The 17,567-nt window shown below is 44.8% G+C and overlaps 2 protein-coding genes and 1 pseudogene across 4 annotated transcripts; 2 read left to right on the forward strand and 1 right to left on the reverse strand.

Moving 5' to 3' along the window:
• Positions 1–68: 68 nt before the first annotated feature.
• Positions 69–3,640, reverse strand: LOC135611144 (uncharacterized). Of its 3 annotated transcripts, none has more exons than XM_065106500.1 (6): positions 2,795–3,640; positions 2,315–2,685; positions 1,027–1,208; positions 739–794; positions 563–652; positions 69–460 (listed from the first exon to the last, which is right to left on the reverse strand). In XM_065106500.1, exons 1-5 carry the CDS (start codon positions 3,573–3,575, stop codon positions 648–650), a joined length of 1,395 nt encoding a protein of 464 aa, XP_064962572.1. In that variant the 5' UTR covers positions 3,576–3,640; the 3' UTR covers positions 69–460; positions 563–647. The 3 variants fall into 3 exon arrangements, with proteins under 3 accessions (XP_064962572.1, XP_064962571.1, XP_064962574.1); XM_065106499.1 differs by having other exon boundaries at positions 739–805; XM_065106502.1 differs by lacking the exon at positions 1,027–1,208 and having other exon boundaries at positions 739–805.
• A 126-nt stretch (positions 3,641–3,766) lies between these two features.
• Positions 3,767–6,603, forward strand: LOC135608825 (anthocyanidin 3-O-glucosyltransferase 2-like; annotated as a pseudogene).
• A 4,310-nt stretch (positions 6,604–10,913) lies between these two features.
• Positions 10,914–13,510, forward strand: LOC135611145 (protein DETOXIFICATION 18-like). The gene is made up of 7 exons (XM_065106503.1): positions 10,914–11,422; positions 11,755–12,299; positions 12,392–12,478; positions 12,567–12,623; positions 12,700–12,938; positions 13,018–13,136; positions 13,216–13,510. Exons 1-7 carry the CDS (start codon positions 11,171–11,173, stop codon positions 13,342–13,344), a joined length of 1,428 nt encoding a protein of 475 aa, XP_064962575.1. The 5' UTR covers positions 10,914–11,170; the 3' UTR covers positions 13,345–13,510.
• The last annotated feature ends 4,057 nt before the right edge of the window (positions 13,511–17,567 follow it).

A 17,567-nucleotide genomic window follows, 5' to 3' on the forward strand; every position in this document is an offset into this window, starting at 1 on the left:
CTCAGCAAGACAAATCCATACATGTGTAAATAAGACAAAAGTTAAACATGAACAGTGAGGGAGAAAGATTTAGAGAACTAATAAATTTATTGAGACAATAGCCTTGGTACCAACAATTGATCACATAAACCTAAGTTTAGGCAAGGAAGAATGCAGCGACGTATATGTCTGGCCTGGAGCAGTGGAAAGGACATCTGAATTCCGTGGGAAGGCTTGGGAGAATGATACTGAGGCGGATACCAATCACCAAGGGAAATGGAGTCAGCAATTACTGGAATTAGAGACCATATCTATGAGTTTGATCCGCAGAAGCAGCCTCTGTATCTGCGGTGATAAGGCCAAATGCAAATAGATGTATGATCATCTCAGCAGCAGTGTGCCGGCCGGCAGTTGTCCACAGGTTCAGCAATGCTCAACTTCGACAACTTTCCTACTTCCTGTATGCACACCGTTGTCGAGCCTAAAGAAAGATTACGTAAGATGATGCACTTTTGTTAGTTTGAAAAGTGATGCGAAGCTAAGAATCAAGAAAAAGCCACACGACACTGATCAGCATACATACATGTCCCTGGAGGCTGGAGTGGAACATTTTCTTTGCCATAAGCACTTACATATGCCTTGTCATATTTCTCCACTTATCTTTTAGATCAACCTGTGCAGTAGTGAATCCAGTTAACTGTAGAATTCAATTTAACAAAGAACAAATATGACTCCTAAGGCTGATGTAATGCAAGATACCTCTGTTCTTCTTTCGAATATTTCTGGATGGCATCCCTTGATAAGTTTCCAGTTCCCTGCACCATATCTTCATATCAACAGAGATATGAGCATCACAGATTATATGCATCATTCAAGAAATTAGAGGATTCATGAAATCAAACATTAGGATTGCAATTTAAGCTATTTGAGAACAAAAAGAATGAATAAGAGTATAAAATCTTGCATGATACAGATACGAAACAAAATAGAGCAAAAGGATTTGTTATATTTCAAAAACACCATTTGAAAGCATGAGTCCAAACATACCGTGCCACAGCTTTTCTCAAAGTCTCTTCCTCTAATGAATTCCATTTCCTTTTTCTTCTCCTTAAAACATATTCTTTAGTCTCATTTAAAGATGAAGAAGACTTTGAGTTCATTGAGCTGAAATAGTCCATCTCCTTTTTCATATTCGGGGATTTCCCATAATGAGTTGGAATTGAATCCCACTGCAGAGTAAGAAGATAAAAAAAAATCAAATTTCTTGTCATCTAGTATTAGTTAATCAATTCTTTATTGTCCCAAGTCATGCATAGTAGTGAAATTTTATGAGTTTTAAAGTTACACGGAGTTTCAAGGTAACTTGAGTCATACTCTTATTCAGATAGTTTTAAGTCAAAAACTGTCCCTTTCATTTTTCATCTTACTCTTTTGTCTACTAGTTACCTATCATATCTTATTTAGACCTAGCTGAGACTAACTGTCCCCCCCCTCATTCATTTCAAACTAAACCTGTTCCAACTTTTATGGACGCATTACCCGCAGTTCTCTGACAAAGGATCATTTTTACACTGAAATCAAGGTTTTAAACCAAAATATCATTTTATCTTTACAAGTCTATTAAACTTTAGTTTTGATAACTCTGGAGATCCCACTTGGACTTTAAATCTACAGAACAGTTAGAAAAAACCAAGAGAAAAATAAACAAAGCCAAGAAAACTTTGTTTGCATCATTGTTAAATATATCTGAGATGAGCATCCTGTCCTGCCCAACTATCGCTGAGCAGCAAGCACCTCCACACACAATTATCTATCAAATCTACAGCATTTCTACGTTCTGGATTAAGGTTTTGAAGGGCAAAGCAAACTAGTGTTCTTCAACTGGGGGATTAAGTTTCTTAGAATATGCTTGGTTTGGACAACTTAGTGACCTTTCTCACATATATCTAAAAACTAAAAAGAAGAAAACACACAAAACAACAAATTTAAGTATGATTAAGATTTTAGACCAACAGATATATAGACTTCATTTGTAAAAACAGCCTAAGTATCTCCACTTGTCATGTTTATTATGCATTTTTTTTTCCAACATAACGAAACAATAATTTTTTTAAAGAGATCCAAGTGTATTTAGATGGCTAAATTATCATTGTGTCAGACATGAGAATCCACTACGCTACTACAAAGGATCAAAAGTATTAGCCAACAAACCAAGCAAGATATATACACACCCAGCAACACCAGGACCTAATCAAAGAAAAGGCCTAGGATGCATTTTAAACATCATTAACAAAATGAATTTGACAAAGATGATAATAGTATAAGAAATTGTCACCTCAAATGTGTGTGCAGTTGCATTCCTATCCATTAAGCTGGGCTTCTGCATTGTAGCAGCATCTAAATTAGTTGCGGTGTTGGCATCTAAATTGCTGCATCTAATACGCTTTTCACTAGGATGCAAAAATGTATCTGTAGAAATATTGTGATGCTTCTTTCCCACATCCTTCGGATCAGGTGGAACTGGATCCATCTGACCTGACTGAGGCACATCATCATAGTTGTTATCACAACTTTTATGATCAGATACTTCCTGTAGTTCACAGCTCATGGCATTCTTGTCGACTGAGTAACCCTGTTCTTGATCGGTTCTCATCTGATCTTTCTCAATATTTCTGTCATTCAGCTTAATCCCTTCACCACCCTCAACTGAGATATCAAATTGCTTATATCAAAGAACTAGCTGATTCATTATAATTTCAGTAAACAGATCTAATTATTTGCAGAAAAAGAACAGAGGTACCTAATTCCAACAAACCTGTCGATCTTGCCCTGTCAATCTTGCTTGGGAGGTGACCAATTTCCACACCCCTTTCGACAGATTCGAGCCCAATGGAGCGAAAAGCTCTCAGCTTGTCGCTCAATACCACCAAGGACCTATGGGTCTCGCAATCGCAACGAACGATGGCGTCCGCCGCAGCCTCAAGAAACGTCGGACCCATCTCCTTCTCCATCTCCTCCAAGCAAACCCGAACAGCCACCAGCGCGGCCTCCTTGGTCTCCCTCCGGCCCAATTCGGCCCTCAGCGCGGGATCCACGACGGCCGCCTCCATCTCCATCCTCGCCTCCCTCAACGCGCAGGACACCAACCCGGCGGCCTCCGACCGCTCGAGATCTGCCACTAGGCAGTTCCATATCCTATTGACGGCGTCAAAGAACTCGGCGTCGGCGTCTGATTCGGAGGAGGAGAGGGGTGGGAGGCGGAGAGGGGCGACGGTGCACTCGACGGCAACAGCGGTGAAGGCGGGGGCAAGAGAGGGGGAGGGGCGGATGCGGTGGAGGAGGTCGAGGGAGTGGAGGGTGCGGGGGGACACCGACCGGCGGGAGAGGTCGGCAGCGAGCCGGCGGAGGAGGAGGGTGGCGGAGAGGCGGGGAGGGAGCGGGGAGGGGAGGGGAAGGGCGAGGAGGAGCTCGCCGGCGAGGGCGTCGCCGACGTCGGGTCGGCGGAGGAGGAACTCGAGGACCCAGGCGCCGACGACGGGGTCCACCATCTCATCCTTCGTGGCGTGTGGCAGAAGGGAAGAGGAGCCTTGCGGCATTCATCGGGAGGGCGGCTCTCACCGTGTCTTCCCTTGGAAGAAACATCCCCTTCTTCCGTCGTAGAGAGAAAATTAACCTTAATTACCATATTATTATTATTATTATTGTTATTATTATTGTGAATTTCTGAATTTAAAAAACCTCGTTGATTTCGGATTCTACGTGGAACCGACCCGATAACACCTTGTACATGACCTCACCGCATTTGGTTAAACCCGCACACGGCAACGGAGCATATAGAGAGAGAGACCACCTGCCACCGTTCTCCTCAGACGACCACCTACCACAAGCGCAGCCTCCGAACTCCGCTCCGCCGCCTCCTCCGGCCTCGACATTCGCTTCCAGGAGCTTCCGCCCGTGGAGCTTCCGGCCGACACCGACGGCCCCGACGACTTCATCTCCCGTCACATCGAGAACCACAAGCCTTGCGCCAGGGCCGCCGTGGCGTCCCTCTCCTCGTCCACCCACGTGGCCGCCTTGGTCCTGGACTTCTTTGCCACCATCCTGATCGACGTAGCCCGCGAGCTCGGCATCCCGCCCTTCGTCTACTTCAGCTCCACCGCCCCCCCCCCCCCCCCGCCGAGAAGAGCCCCGTGAGCTTTGAGGAGATGGAAAGGGACGTCTACGTTCCGGGTGTGTCTCTGGTACCGCCGCAGGCCATGCCGACTCCTCTCATGAAGCGCAAGAACTGGAACTACGATTGGTTCGTGTACCACGGCCGGCGGTTCTTGGAAACCAAAGGCATCATAATCAACACATTCGAGGAATGCCTCTGTACCCCCAGGCTGACCGGTGCCGCCCCTGTGCCCGATACGTCCAATCCTCGCTCTCCAGGAGGATACTAGCAGAACCGGCGGGGAGAAGCACCCGTGCATCAGGTGGTTGGACGGCCAGCCTCCTGCCTCGATGGTGTTCCTCTGCTTCGGCGTGTCGCAGGTCCGCGAGATCGCCGTCGGACTGGAGCGCAGAGGGCGGCGGTTCCTCTGGTGCCTGCGGAAGCCTTCGGCGGGGAAGACGCGGGTACCGGTCGATGCAACGCCGGAGGAGGCGTTGCCGGAAGGGTTCGCGGAGAGGACGGGCGGGAGGGGAATGGTGTGGCCGTCGTGGGCCGCATCAGGTTCGTGACGCAAAGCGGGTGGAACTCGGCGCTGGAGAGCTTGTGGTTCGGCGTGCCTATGCTCTCATGGCCACACTGTACGCGGAGCAGCACCTGAATGCGTTGGAGATGGTGAGGGAGCTGGTGGAGATCAGGGTGGAGAGGAAGCCCGGGGACCTTGTGACCGCGGAGGGGGTGGAGAGAGGGGTGAGGCGCTTGATGGAGGAGGGCGAGGGAGGGAAGATGGTGAGGGCAAAGGCGGCAGAGGTGAGCCTGGCGAGCAGAAGAGCCATAGTAAAAAGATTGTGAATAGTAAACCTTTTATCATATTGAACTAATTTATCATAGACGTGTTTAAATTAAACTGAAAAATTGAAACTGAAATCAAACCTGATTTTTTGAACCACTTCATTAATGATTTAGTTTTAAAGGTTGTAAATTATTCTAGTTTAAAAGTATTCTTCTTTAGTTCAATTAATTATTTTGAATCAATTTTAATTTAAAAGATATCAATTTATTTAATTTTCTCTAACTTGTTCAAATTAATCAAACTAGCTGAAAGATCTAATTTTGTAAATGATATGAGTTCAATTTCAGAATATTTTGCCATTCAATTGAACCAAGATTTCAATTCAGTTCAGTTGAATTGAGTCGTTTTATTAAAATATATTTTAAAAAAAATTATTTAAAACTATAAATTGATTAATCGGTTTGATTAATACTATCCTATTTTAATCAAATCAAAAAACGATTTAATTTGGTTTGATCCTTAACGGTTCGATTCGAATCAATTTGAATACCCCTAACACTCATAAGTTAGAGAGTCAAACCCGACCCAACCCGAGTGAATATTCTAGATTATCTATTTTTATGTTAATTTTTATAATATTTTTTGAGAAAACATATTATATATATATATATATATATATATATATAAAAGAAAATAATTGTGTACAGTAGTTTGCAGAATATGCTAAAAACATACTATATTTGTGTTAGCATAAAACAGACTAACACAAATACTTTTTTATGTCTATCAATTGTGTTTCCTATATTTCACAAATGGATTTGTATCTATATCTTTTTTTATGCTCATTTAGGGCATCAAAAATTTAATATCTCCATTAAATAAATTTACAAACGAATTTTTTTTTCTTTTTTCTTTTTTCTTTGATAATTAGATGTTTCAAGTATTAAATTATATAATCTTATTTAATTAAAAAAAATATATTATAAATATGATTAAATATATTATTTTAATAATTTATTCTCGTCTATAAATAAACATAACAAGTTAAATAAGAACCTCAATACAAAGTTTTCTATCTAAGACTTTTTATCTCAGATCGGACGATGGTGCGCCTATAGATCGATAATGTTTATTAATTCAATCTGGCATAAAATTTTTCATATTATCATTGTTGAATTTACTGTTTACGGTGTTATTAAGCGAGATCTATTATTTTTGTTTGGATCATTGAATTTACTGTTTACTATCGCTGTTATTGAGGCGATAATCTTTGTTACTGCTGAAGGGCTGTGTACCACCCTGCAGCCACGCATCACGGCCGTGCGCGGGCAGAGGTCCGCTTGCGAGCGGTGTCTGCACCACGCAGCGGCTGCGCTGCAGTGCAGCAGGCGGCGGCCGCACGCGGGCAGAACCCGCGTCCAAGGCGGCGGCCGCTCGCGGGCAGGAGCCGCGCACCGGCGGCGGTCGCGCGCGACTAGGGCTCGCCAAGGCGGCGGCGACGCGCTGCAGGAACCGCGGCAGCCGCGCGCGGGCACAGGCCGCACGCGCAGGCGGCGGCGGCAGCTGCGCGCTGGCAGAGGCAGCGCCGCAGCTGCCGCGCCCGAGCAGAAGCAGCCCCGCGCCGGCAGCGGCGTGGCAGCGCCGCAGCGATCCAATTTTTTGGGCAAAATCACAGTTTTGACCTAGGGTTTCCCTTTGATCAAATTACATCTTTGCCCTTCTATATTTTATTAATATCCTTTCATTCTGTTGACATATTTACAGTTTTGCCCTAATTGTTTTGTCAAATTACAGTTTTGCTCTTTATGAATTTCGTAATTTTAATTTATGTCCTGTCAACATATTTACAGTTTTATCCCTATGAATTGAGAATTTTAATTTATATTCTTAATTATAAAATTAATAAATATGATTTATTTTAATTATAATTAAATTTAATCATGATTATATTTTGATTATTTGATTGGATTTAATTTTGATAAAAAAACTATAAATTATGGTTTACTTTTATATTTTTTCATATAACTTATTAATTATATTTTTACATGTGGTAAATAAAATTCAATTATTGTTCTTGGATATTCATTTGGTTATTTACATGTATATATTTTTAAAATTATAAAATAATATTTATCTTTCACGTATAATTTATATGTTATCATGATTATCATACGAGTTTTTATTTTGATTATCATGAGAGGGGCTCATCCTCCCTTTGTTTGAATCCGAGGAGTAGTGTCGCGGAGGGCTTTGGCCGTGCATAAGCTACGAAGCGGAGCTCGAAGTCATTGGCGAGCTGGCCGAAGGAAGCAATCGTTCCGGTCTTCAAGTCGTCATACCACGCGTGAGTCGACCCTCTTAGAGTGGTAGGAAACGCTCTGCACATCAAAGCATCAGAGGTTCCTTATAGCACCATTTGGGCGCGAAAAGCAGCTACATAGTCCGCTGGGTCAGTGGAGCCATGGTAAGCGTCTAGAGAGGGGAGCTGGAAGTCCGGGGGGACTATCAGGTCCCGTATCTTGGGTGAGAAGGGAGACCCTTGGTGTGCGTCCTCCCCGAGCTCTCCCTTGGACCTGCGAACCTCTTCCTGCACCTCGTGCTGGCTGACGAAGCGCAACTGGGCCCGTAGGGAGTTCGAAGAGAGTACCTCGGGTTCCGGGCGGCCGCTCAGGTTTGTCATCACTGGATCCCTGAGTGGGGCCGGTCGGACCCGAGGCGAAGTGGGGGGCTCCGGTAGTGTCATGTGGGCCCGAACGGGCGCCTTGCGTTGTCGTAGTGGTTCGATCGCGGGCAGGTGCGCCGGATGCGAAACAAGCGGGATAATGGTTTGCACCATTTCTAATAGAGCTCAGACTTGACGGGCGAGGCCCTGAAAGGCCTCGGGTGACACGGGCGTTGAGTCGGCTGGGGCGCCGTCGGGCGACGACAAGCCCGAGTCGTTGAATATTCGCCAATATCGTTCGGAGGTCGTGGCGGGGCGTTCGTCATGATGGTCTCCGTGCGGGGGATGTTCCCCTAAGGCTTCGGTCAGGTGTGACCTCTCAACCGTGGGCTCATTTGAGCCGCTCGGGTGATCACCCGACATTCCGGGCCCTCCTTCTAGCGCCAAAATGTTGTGGGAAACAACCTTGGAGCCGTGGCCTCGGGGCCGACGCGGCTCGGTTCGGGTCCGGACGACGGAGAACTCCCAAGGGCGTCCCTCGAGCCCGCAGGGTCGGTCTGGTGCGATGGTCCGATCGAGACGGGGTCACCGTCTCCTCCAGGTAGGGACTCCTCGTTCGCACGTCCGGCGGGGACCCTCGGCTTCACACCTGCACAAAGGTCGGGTCGGGAAGCTCGACCCGACCCCTCCGACGATCAAGTTAGAAGATGTGAAGGGGGATTCAGATGAAGAAGTGTTTTAGTGTATCTCCCCCCTTCTTTCTGATGAACGAGAGGGTATTTATTTATATGGAAGCTTATTGTTGTTTGATGTGTCCGCCTGCAGGAGGTAGGCTGATAGCGTCTGACATGGGCGTTGACATGGCGTGAAGAACCACGCCTTAGTAGGCGTTAATGTGCATCGGCCGGTGTTCCGGTTCGGTTGACCGAGTGCAGTCATGCCGATCAAGGCGTGAGGCATCGGTTGACGTCAGCCGGGTCTTATCATAATTACTATCCTCATCAGGTTTATTCTTCTGAATAATAATAAAAGGTACGTATCGTAATATTGTTAGATTTAATTTTATTTGATTTAAATTCTGGCATAAAAGTTTTTCGCATAGCATGATTACATATTTTATCCTAACATCAAAGAGCGAGACCTCATCAAATATAAAATAATATATTATGATTTCAAACTGTCAACCTGATATGAGTGTATGAATTGACTGATATCTATGATCAGGTAATCAACTTGATACATAACTAATGATCATCAGGCATTAAGTCAACATCAAAGTCACCGAGATGATTCCATCTTGCATTGGCCTTATTGTGGATAAGGTGGCCTAATGTTCTATCCGATGGAGGAAAGGTTGAGTGGTGGAACAATCTCTTCAAAAGAACAACCTTTTTGTAGGGCTAAGAAAGCACAAATTTGTCAAATGAGAACCACTATTATCGAAATACTTCGGATTAGTCTCACATTTAAAATAGATAAATTTAAGATTGATTATAGAGATATGATTAATATATTATTATCAATCTTAATTTAAGTATTTTGATTAGTGATTTAAGTCAAATAAAATTAATAGACCAGTTAACCAATAAAACCCGAGTTATAACATTTGGTATTAGATTTGACATAGTGATTAGGTATGATAACGAGGCTCGAGTAGAAAAAGATTATATGTGGATACAGAGTACTCGATATGAGACATATGCACCATACTAAGATTTGATATGGATATACTGGGTCTTGACAAAGGTATTAAGCCTTTGAGTGCGGGAGATTGAAACACTCTAATTACTATTTCAATTTGATTAATATATTACAAAATTGATAGACTAGTTAGCTCATCAGATGTGGGTTATAATAATTAGTAGATTATGCAGGAAGGTAATGTTCTCATTTTCAATTGTTATCAAGAAATATATATATATATATATATATATATATATAATGAAAAATAATTTCATACTATTCAAATTTATTTTAAATTAATCCTTTTATTTACATCATTTATTGGTCACTATGTTTGAAGTGTCTTTTTGGCTAATTTGGTTACATGGAGAATTGATGAATCTGACATGATCAATTTGACTAATTCCTTGTGAATTAATGAGGTCAACAAATTTAAGTAAACAGACGCTCCTTATTGTATGGAGCCTCAATCACTTGTTTGGAGGTGAGTGATGATAAGAATTGCGCGTGGAAAGTGGCATGTCCATGCCAAATTGTCAACGCAATCGATTGCAACCTATTAGGATATATGACCACAAAGTGACATCATGTTTTGTCCCTTGGGAATGTTAGAGAGCATATTTTGATCACAAAACAATAGAAAGAGAAAATTAATATATATGTGTTTTTTTTCTTCTATTTTTCTAGAAGTTTCCACCATAAAAAAATTATAACCAAAATCTTAGCTAGAAACCATTCAAGTCATAGTTATCAGAACCATTAATTTGGATAGGTTCAACATTATTTTATCCTTTCTAAGTACACTCAAAAAATAAATATTCTTAAGGTGACTTTGACATTTATAAGGTCTAAATTGTCCTACTTCATAATCTATATAGAATAAAACATAGTTATCATGAATAATATGAGAAAAAAATAATTTTTCTCATCCCACATGATTTTGTCCTTTATCCATCTCCTCTCCTTTTATATCTTTACATATCTGTTATTTATTTCTTTGGCAACCATTTTTCTCTTCCACTCATCTCCTTTTTGTTAATGTAAGTTTCAATTTAATTTAATTTTTTTATTTTATTATGATATAATTTTGAATTATTTTATATATTTAAAAAATAATTTAAATTAAATATATTGATCCATCGATTGAAGACCTAAGCTTAGGTGCTGCTTTTTAATATTGGACTGAGACAACACGAGAACACAGTATTCATCATGCTTGCTCATGAAGGACCAGTTTGGCAACCTTTTGATTTCATATTACTACACCACTTGCATGTTTAGACCCATCATCAAGCTGGATTGTGTACACTCTCACGTGTAAACAAGAGGAGTAGGTACGATTCATTCGAGATCCATGTCTCCCCCCATGCCTTTCACATGCGTACGAAAGCGGACCAAAGAACTCGAACATGCACAGAGACGTGTATGGATGAAACACAGCAGCCTCACACCTTTTATCATTGCCTGTGGTTCATATTTTATTGTGGCAATCATGCTGTGTATGTGTTGGATATGACTACCTTCGAAACAATATTACTCTCCCTGACTTCATTATTGGGTGGTTGAGACTACCCTCTGGGAAAAGGCTGGTTGTCTTGTTGTCATTGATGGCTGGAGCTGTGAATTCTGGATTAGGGTTGTAGAGAATCGAGACTTTTCCTTCTCTCTTCTCCACAATAATAATATTGTAGTTGTTCGGCATAGCACGTGATCGAGAAGGCGTCACGTTGTATGATTGATGGAGTATTAAGTCTTCTTCTTCTTCTGCTTCATGTTCTCATCTCTCCAGCCGTGGGTTCATCATATCCTTGACTGCAACAAAGTCGCCCACCAACCATAAGAACCTGTAGCTGCTGCTGCTGCTGCTGCTGCTGCTGCGCAAAGGGGAGGTGTCTTTGCAGCCATGGCGTCGTCGTCCCCGTTGCTGCAAGCCTACGGTGGCGGCGAGAAGGGAGGGGCGTGGTGGAGGAGGCTGATCGATGTGGGAGAGGCCAAGGCGCAGCTCCTCTTCGCCTTCCCCATGATCCTCACCAACGTCTCCTACTACGCCATCACCCTCATCTCCGTCATGTTCGCCGGCCATCTCGGCGACGTCGAGCTCGCCGGCGCCACCCTCGGCAACTCCTGGGGCACCGTCACCGGATTAGCCCTCATGGTATGTCTTAATGTATCGATCGAAGCCTTCTTGCTTTGCCCTTGCACCATGACTCGGAGGCCTCGCCTCCTTTCTTCTGCTTGATCTATCCATGTGATTCCTTTTGGTAGATGTAGTCCACAGATCTCGAAGCCCCCATGTGATTCACATGGTTCATCAACAAAGCAGATCTCTTGCCTTGTACTCGACCAACTCCGATCCACTAACCCTTGCTGTCCTTGGAAATCATCTTTGATCATAAGTTCATATACGTGATATTAAGACTAATCTTTCTCTGGACTCATCATGTATTAGGATAATTTACTGTGATCTAATGCTACTCGGTTGTGCAGACTGGGTTGAGTGGGGCACTGGAGACACTCTGTGGTCAAGGATATGGTGCCAAGTTGTACCGAATGCTTGGAATCTACTTGCAGTCGTCGGTCCTCATATCCACCTTCTTCTCCATCTTCATCTCCATCCTGTGGTGGTACTCAGAATCCATACTGATCTGGCTGCATCAGGAGCCCCAAGTAGCCAGGATGGCCGCACTTTACCTCAGGTATCTGATTCCAGGCCTCTTCGCGTACGGTTCCCTGCAATGCATGCTGAGGTTTCTCCAGACCCAAACCGTGGTGATTCCCCTGGTCGTGTGCTCCGTGGTTCCACTGGTCGTCCATGTCGCCTTGACCTACGTCACAGTCCATGTCATCGGCCTTGGGTTCAAAGGCACAGCGCTCTCCGGATCGATATCGTTGTGGATATCTTTCGTGATGTTGGCACTCTACGTGAGGTACTCTGATAAGTTCAGATACACTTGGGAAGGTTTCTCTGCGGAGGCATTTCATCAAGTGTTGCCTTGCATGAAGTTAGCCGTTCCCTCAGCTGTGATGGTGTGGTCAGTGTTCGGTGACCTTTTAGCTCATCGTCTTGTGCAAATTCCCCCAGATATAGTGTTCATGTTTCTCGTGATGATCTCTGTGATTTCAGCTTCGAGTACTGGGCGTTTGAGATTTTGGTTCTGCTCGCCGGCCTCTTGCCGAACTCGGAACTGAGCACTTCACTGATCGCCATGTGGTATGACTCCATCACCTTTCGATCCATATGATCGGAACATGCCCTCGCCCGTAGCTGTAGAATCTGACGAGCTTTGCATTTCTTGCAGCGTGAATACGGAAGCAATTGCGTTCATGGTCACTTACGGATTCAGCGCAGCTGTGAGGTGACTCCGATCCTTCTGCCACTTCAATTAGACGAGCCATTGAATCTGTAATCTGAACTGCGAATCTGCTCTGCAGCACACGGGTGTCGAACGAGATCGGTGCCGGGAACATCGAGAAGGCAAGGAACGCTGTCTCTGTGACGCTGAAGCTTGCTGTGTTTCTTGGGATCACGATCGTCCTCGTACTGGCCTTCGGCCATAATCTGTGGGCAAGCCTTTTCAGCAGCAGCCATGAGATCATACGGGCATTTGCTTACATGACTCCCCTGCTCACAGTCTCTATAGTTCTGGACTCAGCTCAAGGAGTCTTGTCAGGTATGTTGAGTTGCAATCTTGACTCATCTTTCTTCTCCCCTCTCATCCTCAAGAGCTTGTGAGATCAATGGATTTGCAGGAGTCGCGAGAGGCTGCGGTTGGCAGCACTTAGCAGCATGGACTAACCTCGTAGCATTTTATGTGATCGGCATGCCATTGGCACTTCTCTTCAGCTTCAAGTTGGGTTTCCATGATAAGGTGAGCATCTCCTGCCATGAGTTCGTTCTATTAGGATTTGTAGAGCATTCAATCAATTCGACGTTGCTGTTCATTGCAGGGATTATGGCTAGGATTGATCTGTGGCCTCTTCTGCCAGACCTGCACACTCATAGTTCTCACTCTTCGCACAAAATGGAACAGAGTGCAGCTCTCGGACAGGGATGGAGAGAGTAATGTGCTTGTTTAGGATGACCAGCAATGAACTCAGAACAGTTCATGCTACATATTCATATCAGCGGAGTATTTTTCCCTTTGTTTTTGGAGAAAGACTGGATTTATCTTCTTGCAACCTTGGAATATTTTTGTGTCTAATCATCCTTTGATTCAGCAAATGCATGTTATATGTTAATGCAGCATAGGGATATCCTCATCAATTCCTGAAGTTACTTCTCATGACATGATTGATGTATTGGATTTTAAGAACAGAGGAACTTTCCATATCGTTGGGGCTTTGCTCGTTATTGATCTTTTCAATGCACTCTAACCTAATTTACTGAAATTTTTACTCTCGTAGTAAACCATTAACACCAACAATAAGACAACACCAAATGAAATTTCATTCATATTTCACCACACGTAATCAATAGGTCTGATACGATCATTAATTTTGACTAATCGATGCATAGAATATAGTTAGTGTATACTAGAGATGACTAATTTTGACCATTCGTGATATTCTATGTATTCATAAATGACTCAAGATCATCATGATTCTTCTAGTTGCTAGTTAAGAAGCCTCTAATAATATTTCTTGAACTATTTCAAGAGGTGAATTGATATATAATAACCAAAGTTTTTATGTCAGAAGAAAAAAAATGATAACATTAAAAAGTGAGAGATAAATAATCTATAAAATTTTAGCATTCTTAATTTCATGATGTGAAGTCGGGCAACTTATGCAAAGATTATAAAACATTTTAAAATCAAAAGAAATTCATTTTCTTGACTAACTCGATTCAAGCCCAACTGAGTTAATTGAGCTCAACTAACTTAGGTTAGGTCAAATTACTCACCAACGCATTGTCACGACCTTAGCTGGTTTTGCCTAAGTCGTGCGGCACCCTTGCGTGTCCGTCCGCAAAGGTCAGCCTCCCCGAAGCCTCCCATTGTCCCTTAGGACCAACAAAAGAGAGAACGGGCTAGAGAAAACGCCTCAATCGGGATCCACAAGCAAACATGTCCGAAAAACACTTCATAGACAATGCAAGTTACAAACAGACTTTATAAGCTCTGAACAGTGGCACAACAAAGGGTAAAATGGTCCATTACAGACCGAAAAGCTCTCGCACGTGTCTACATGACACAACCTTTATTTACAAGCCTAAAGAGGCCACCAACCCAACTAAAATGGGACTATTAAGCCTTCGGCCGCCCCTTTACATTCTGTACAAGGCATGAACATGCCAAACGACACGGACATACATAAGCATTACATCAAACACCTTGTTTAGAAGTTTGTCCGTGACATTCTCCCCCACTTATCCCTTCGACGTCCTCGTCGAAGCCTTTGTGAACACTGCAACTCTTCGCCTTTGCTGAGTCTTCAATCTTCTGCTCCAGCTGCAATGCGCCTCTTGGCTCCCAACTTCTCGCCGCTGCTGTTTTTGAGTAGTCGAACCTTTGATCCGCCATGCTGCTTCAACTCGCCAATGACTCTGACTCTGGTGTGGGGTTGGCTGAGTTGTGTTGATCCTCGTTGATTCCTGCGGATCCACCAAATGAAGGAAAAGACCATTCTTACTGCGCCAGTTTCTCAAAATTTCCACATGCTGCTTGAACTGGGTGGATGCTTGTTGGAGCTTTAACGAGCATCGCCTCGCAAACTTCTGAAGTTTTGGGTCCTTCCTCCACAAAATCTGCTCATTGACTCTTCTTTCAGTTAGTTGTCACATCCAAGTAGGTTCGCATCACTTCCGCTTTCGATTGGCATTTCGTTGGGAAATGAAGCGGACAATCTACTCTCAGTAGCACTGATCACCGTTGGTGAGGATTTGACAACTATTGTCTTCCATTATCTTCGAAGGGTCTTTGAACTTGTGCAGAGCTCCTCTGCTGGATAGATAAAAGAACTGGGGTACTCGGTTTCGCCCATTCTCTTAAGAGTTGAGAAGGCAAAGGTTACTTGACTTCGCCCGCCTCCTCGAGGTTGTACTTCATGCATCGAGCTGGTTACTGGCCTTCGCCTGCTCTTTGCTCACACTTCTGAAGCACTTGAAGTGTTTGCACTCCTTGCGTTGAGTTAGCTACTGTGATTCACCTTCTCAATGCCATTGAACTTCTGGAATGCAGGAAGTTTTCACCCCAACTTGGAGTAATTCTCTGATAGATGAGGTCGCCTCTGGGATTGTACCGTCTTCTCCATCAACCCTGTCGCCTACTCCACTGAGTAGCAAAGGTACAGCACCACGTACTGCCTGCTTCGTTCCTTGGTCGTGCACTCTTGCATGACCCGAAGTCCTTCACTTACGGCTATCTTGATGAGAAACTTGTTGACACCGGTCTTACGAAGTTCTTCGGCCTCTGCCCTTCAGCCTTGTCTCGGTACTTGGAGATTGCCTCTGCATGCTCCACCTCCTCGGCCCCTTTCACGACCAAGCGCTCTCCCTCCATGAGAGCAAGGGATCAATGACTTTCACGGAAGTCCCGCCTCTGCGGTACCATGGCGCTGCCATGCCCATGGCCCTACTATCCGTTGCCTCGCATCTGCATCCCTTTTCTTAACGATCAGTAGATATGTCTCTGTGGCACTCCTCTGAGTCCACCTCCATTCTAACTGATCCTTGATTTTGGGTAGCTAAGTCCCTCTGGACTCGTCGTCGCTTCCTCGCCCCTTTCGACCCCCTGCTTCAACACCTTTGTGTTCTCCAAGCAGTCTGTTTGGTCGATGGAAAGACAGACTACAACTCCCATGCATGGCCTCTGCCATCACGTTGTAGGGTTTGCACCGATTCTGTTCTCCTTAGCTTCCTTGGTAGCAACGTTCGCTTACTCGACCTTGTCCTCTGACTTGTCGGGCTCCCTTAAGCGAATATGAGCTCTGGAGCAGTCCAACTCTCCAGCTGCTTCGATCATACCTCTGCATGATCAAGTCCCTCTCATGGGACTAACTGGTACTTGCATTCAAACTTTTCCCTTGGTGGAACCCAGCCCCCATATGCTGATGACCAAGGTTTTCATCCGATGCAAAATTCGGTGCACGCCCGGAAGACCCGCCTCTGCGGTACCATGGCCTTCACTCCTTGAATCCATAGCCCTTCTTGCCGTCGTGTTGTTCACCAAAGCGGAGCTCCCAGTAGCTCCCGATCATACCTCCATATGATCTAGTCCCTCCCGGGACTCACTGTGTGTATCGCATTGCCACGAACTATTCCACCACGATCCGCTGCACCATGTCGCCTCCTGGTGACATCTCCATTGCATTCTGATCCTTGTAGAATAAACTCGAATTGTGAACCCTCCATGTGTGGCCTCTGCCAATACATCGCAGGGTCTCCTCCACCTTCGATTTTGTTCGCTCCTTTGGCAATCGACCTTCATCCACCCACTCCTGGGTCACACCTAGATGAAGCACCGCTCTAGGACAGTCCGTCGCATAGTAGCTCCCGAAGTCCCCCGACTTCACTGTAATTTGTGCACCATTGTCTGGATCCTGGGCCTCTGCCCCTACCAGCACAATCTCCGCTGCGCACCGCTTCCCTCATGGCAACTTGAATGACAACACTGTGGCATATTCTTCAAGAGTACCCGCCTCCGCGTCCTCTTGCCCCGTGCTAAGGCCTTCTGAACCCAACTTCGCCTCCGCAAATTGAGTCGCCTTAGTTCCTCCATCAAATGCTCCTCCGAGATAAGGTGCATGTGCCCGGAAGCTCCCTTCGTCTTTGGCACCATGCAAGATGAGTCCGCTCCGTCAGAATGAAGGACCCATGGAACAACATTATTATACTCCTGCCTCTGTAAGAGTTCATGTCCTTGACCTCTGTCTAGGGAAAGCACTGTGCCTCTGCTCCATGTTCCAACTTCTATGCTGGCTCCCTTCAAGCGGCTTGAGTACTTCGCCAAGTTACACCCAAGTTGCTCCGCTCCTCGTGTTTGCATTGAGTCGATGGTGGCCCTTGCGTCCACCATTCCACGGGTCAGCCCTTCCTTGAGTCCGATCTCCATATCGACTCCAAGTGTGTCTCCATTTGAGTTGCTTTGGGTAGCTCCCCCACTTGATCTCGCAATGCATCCACCAATGCATTCTCTCAAGCGAGATCATGCGACGACTCCTCGCCAGTTGCTCGGTCCATTGAGCTTCGTGGAGTTATTGTTTGTTGAGGTACTCTTCCTCAACCTGTGCAGTCCGTCGCACATGATTCTCCCTCTGGAGAGCCGGGACTTATCCCTCCTGGATAACTATCCCATTTGAGC

Source organism: Musa acuminata, chromosome BXJ2-4 (assembly GCF_036884655.1).
Source record: "Musa acuminata AAA Group cultivar baxijiao chromosome BXJ2-4, Cavendish_Baxijiao_AAA, whole genome shotgun sequence".
Classification (NCBI taxonomy): Eukaryota; Viridiplantae; Streptophyta; class Magnoliopsida; order Zingiberales; family Musaceae; genus Musa; species Musa acuminata.

What these genes read in the sequence shown, in the direction of transcription:
- LOC135611145 (XM_065106503.1), top strand. Translation starts at nt 11,171, where the DNA reads ATGGCGTCGTCGTCCCCGTTGCTGCAAGCCTACGGTGGCGGCGAGAAG. An exon ending in CCCTCAGCTGTGATGGTGTG is followed by an intron (nt 12,300 to 12,391) that starts GTCAGTGTTCGG and finishes CTGTGATTTCAG; the next exon opens with CTTCGAGTACTGGGCGTTTG. An exon ending in AGCTCAAGGAGTCTTGTCAG is followed by an intron (nt 12,939 to 13,017) that starts GTATGTTGAGTT and finishes ATGGATTTGCAG; the next exon opens with GAGTCGCGAGAGGCTGCGGT.
- LOC135611144 (XM_065106499.1), bottom strand. Translation starts at nt 3,575, where the DNA reads ATGCCGCAAGGCTCCTCTTCCCTTCTGCCACACGCCACGAAGGATGAG. An exon ending in TTGAGAAAAGCTGTGGCACG is followed by an intron (nt 806 to 1,026) that starts GTATGTTTGGAC and finishes GTTGATATGAAG; the next exon opens with ATATGGTGCAGGGAACTGGA. An exon ending in TATTCGAAAGAAGAACAGAG is followed by an intron (nt 653 to 738) that starts GTATCTTGCATT and finishes ACTACTGCACAG; the next exon opens with GTTGATCTAAAAGATAAGTG.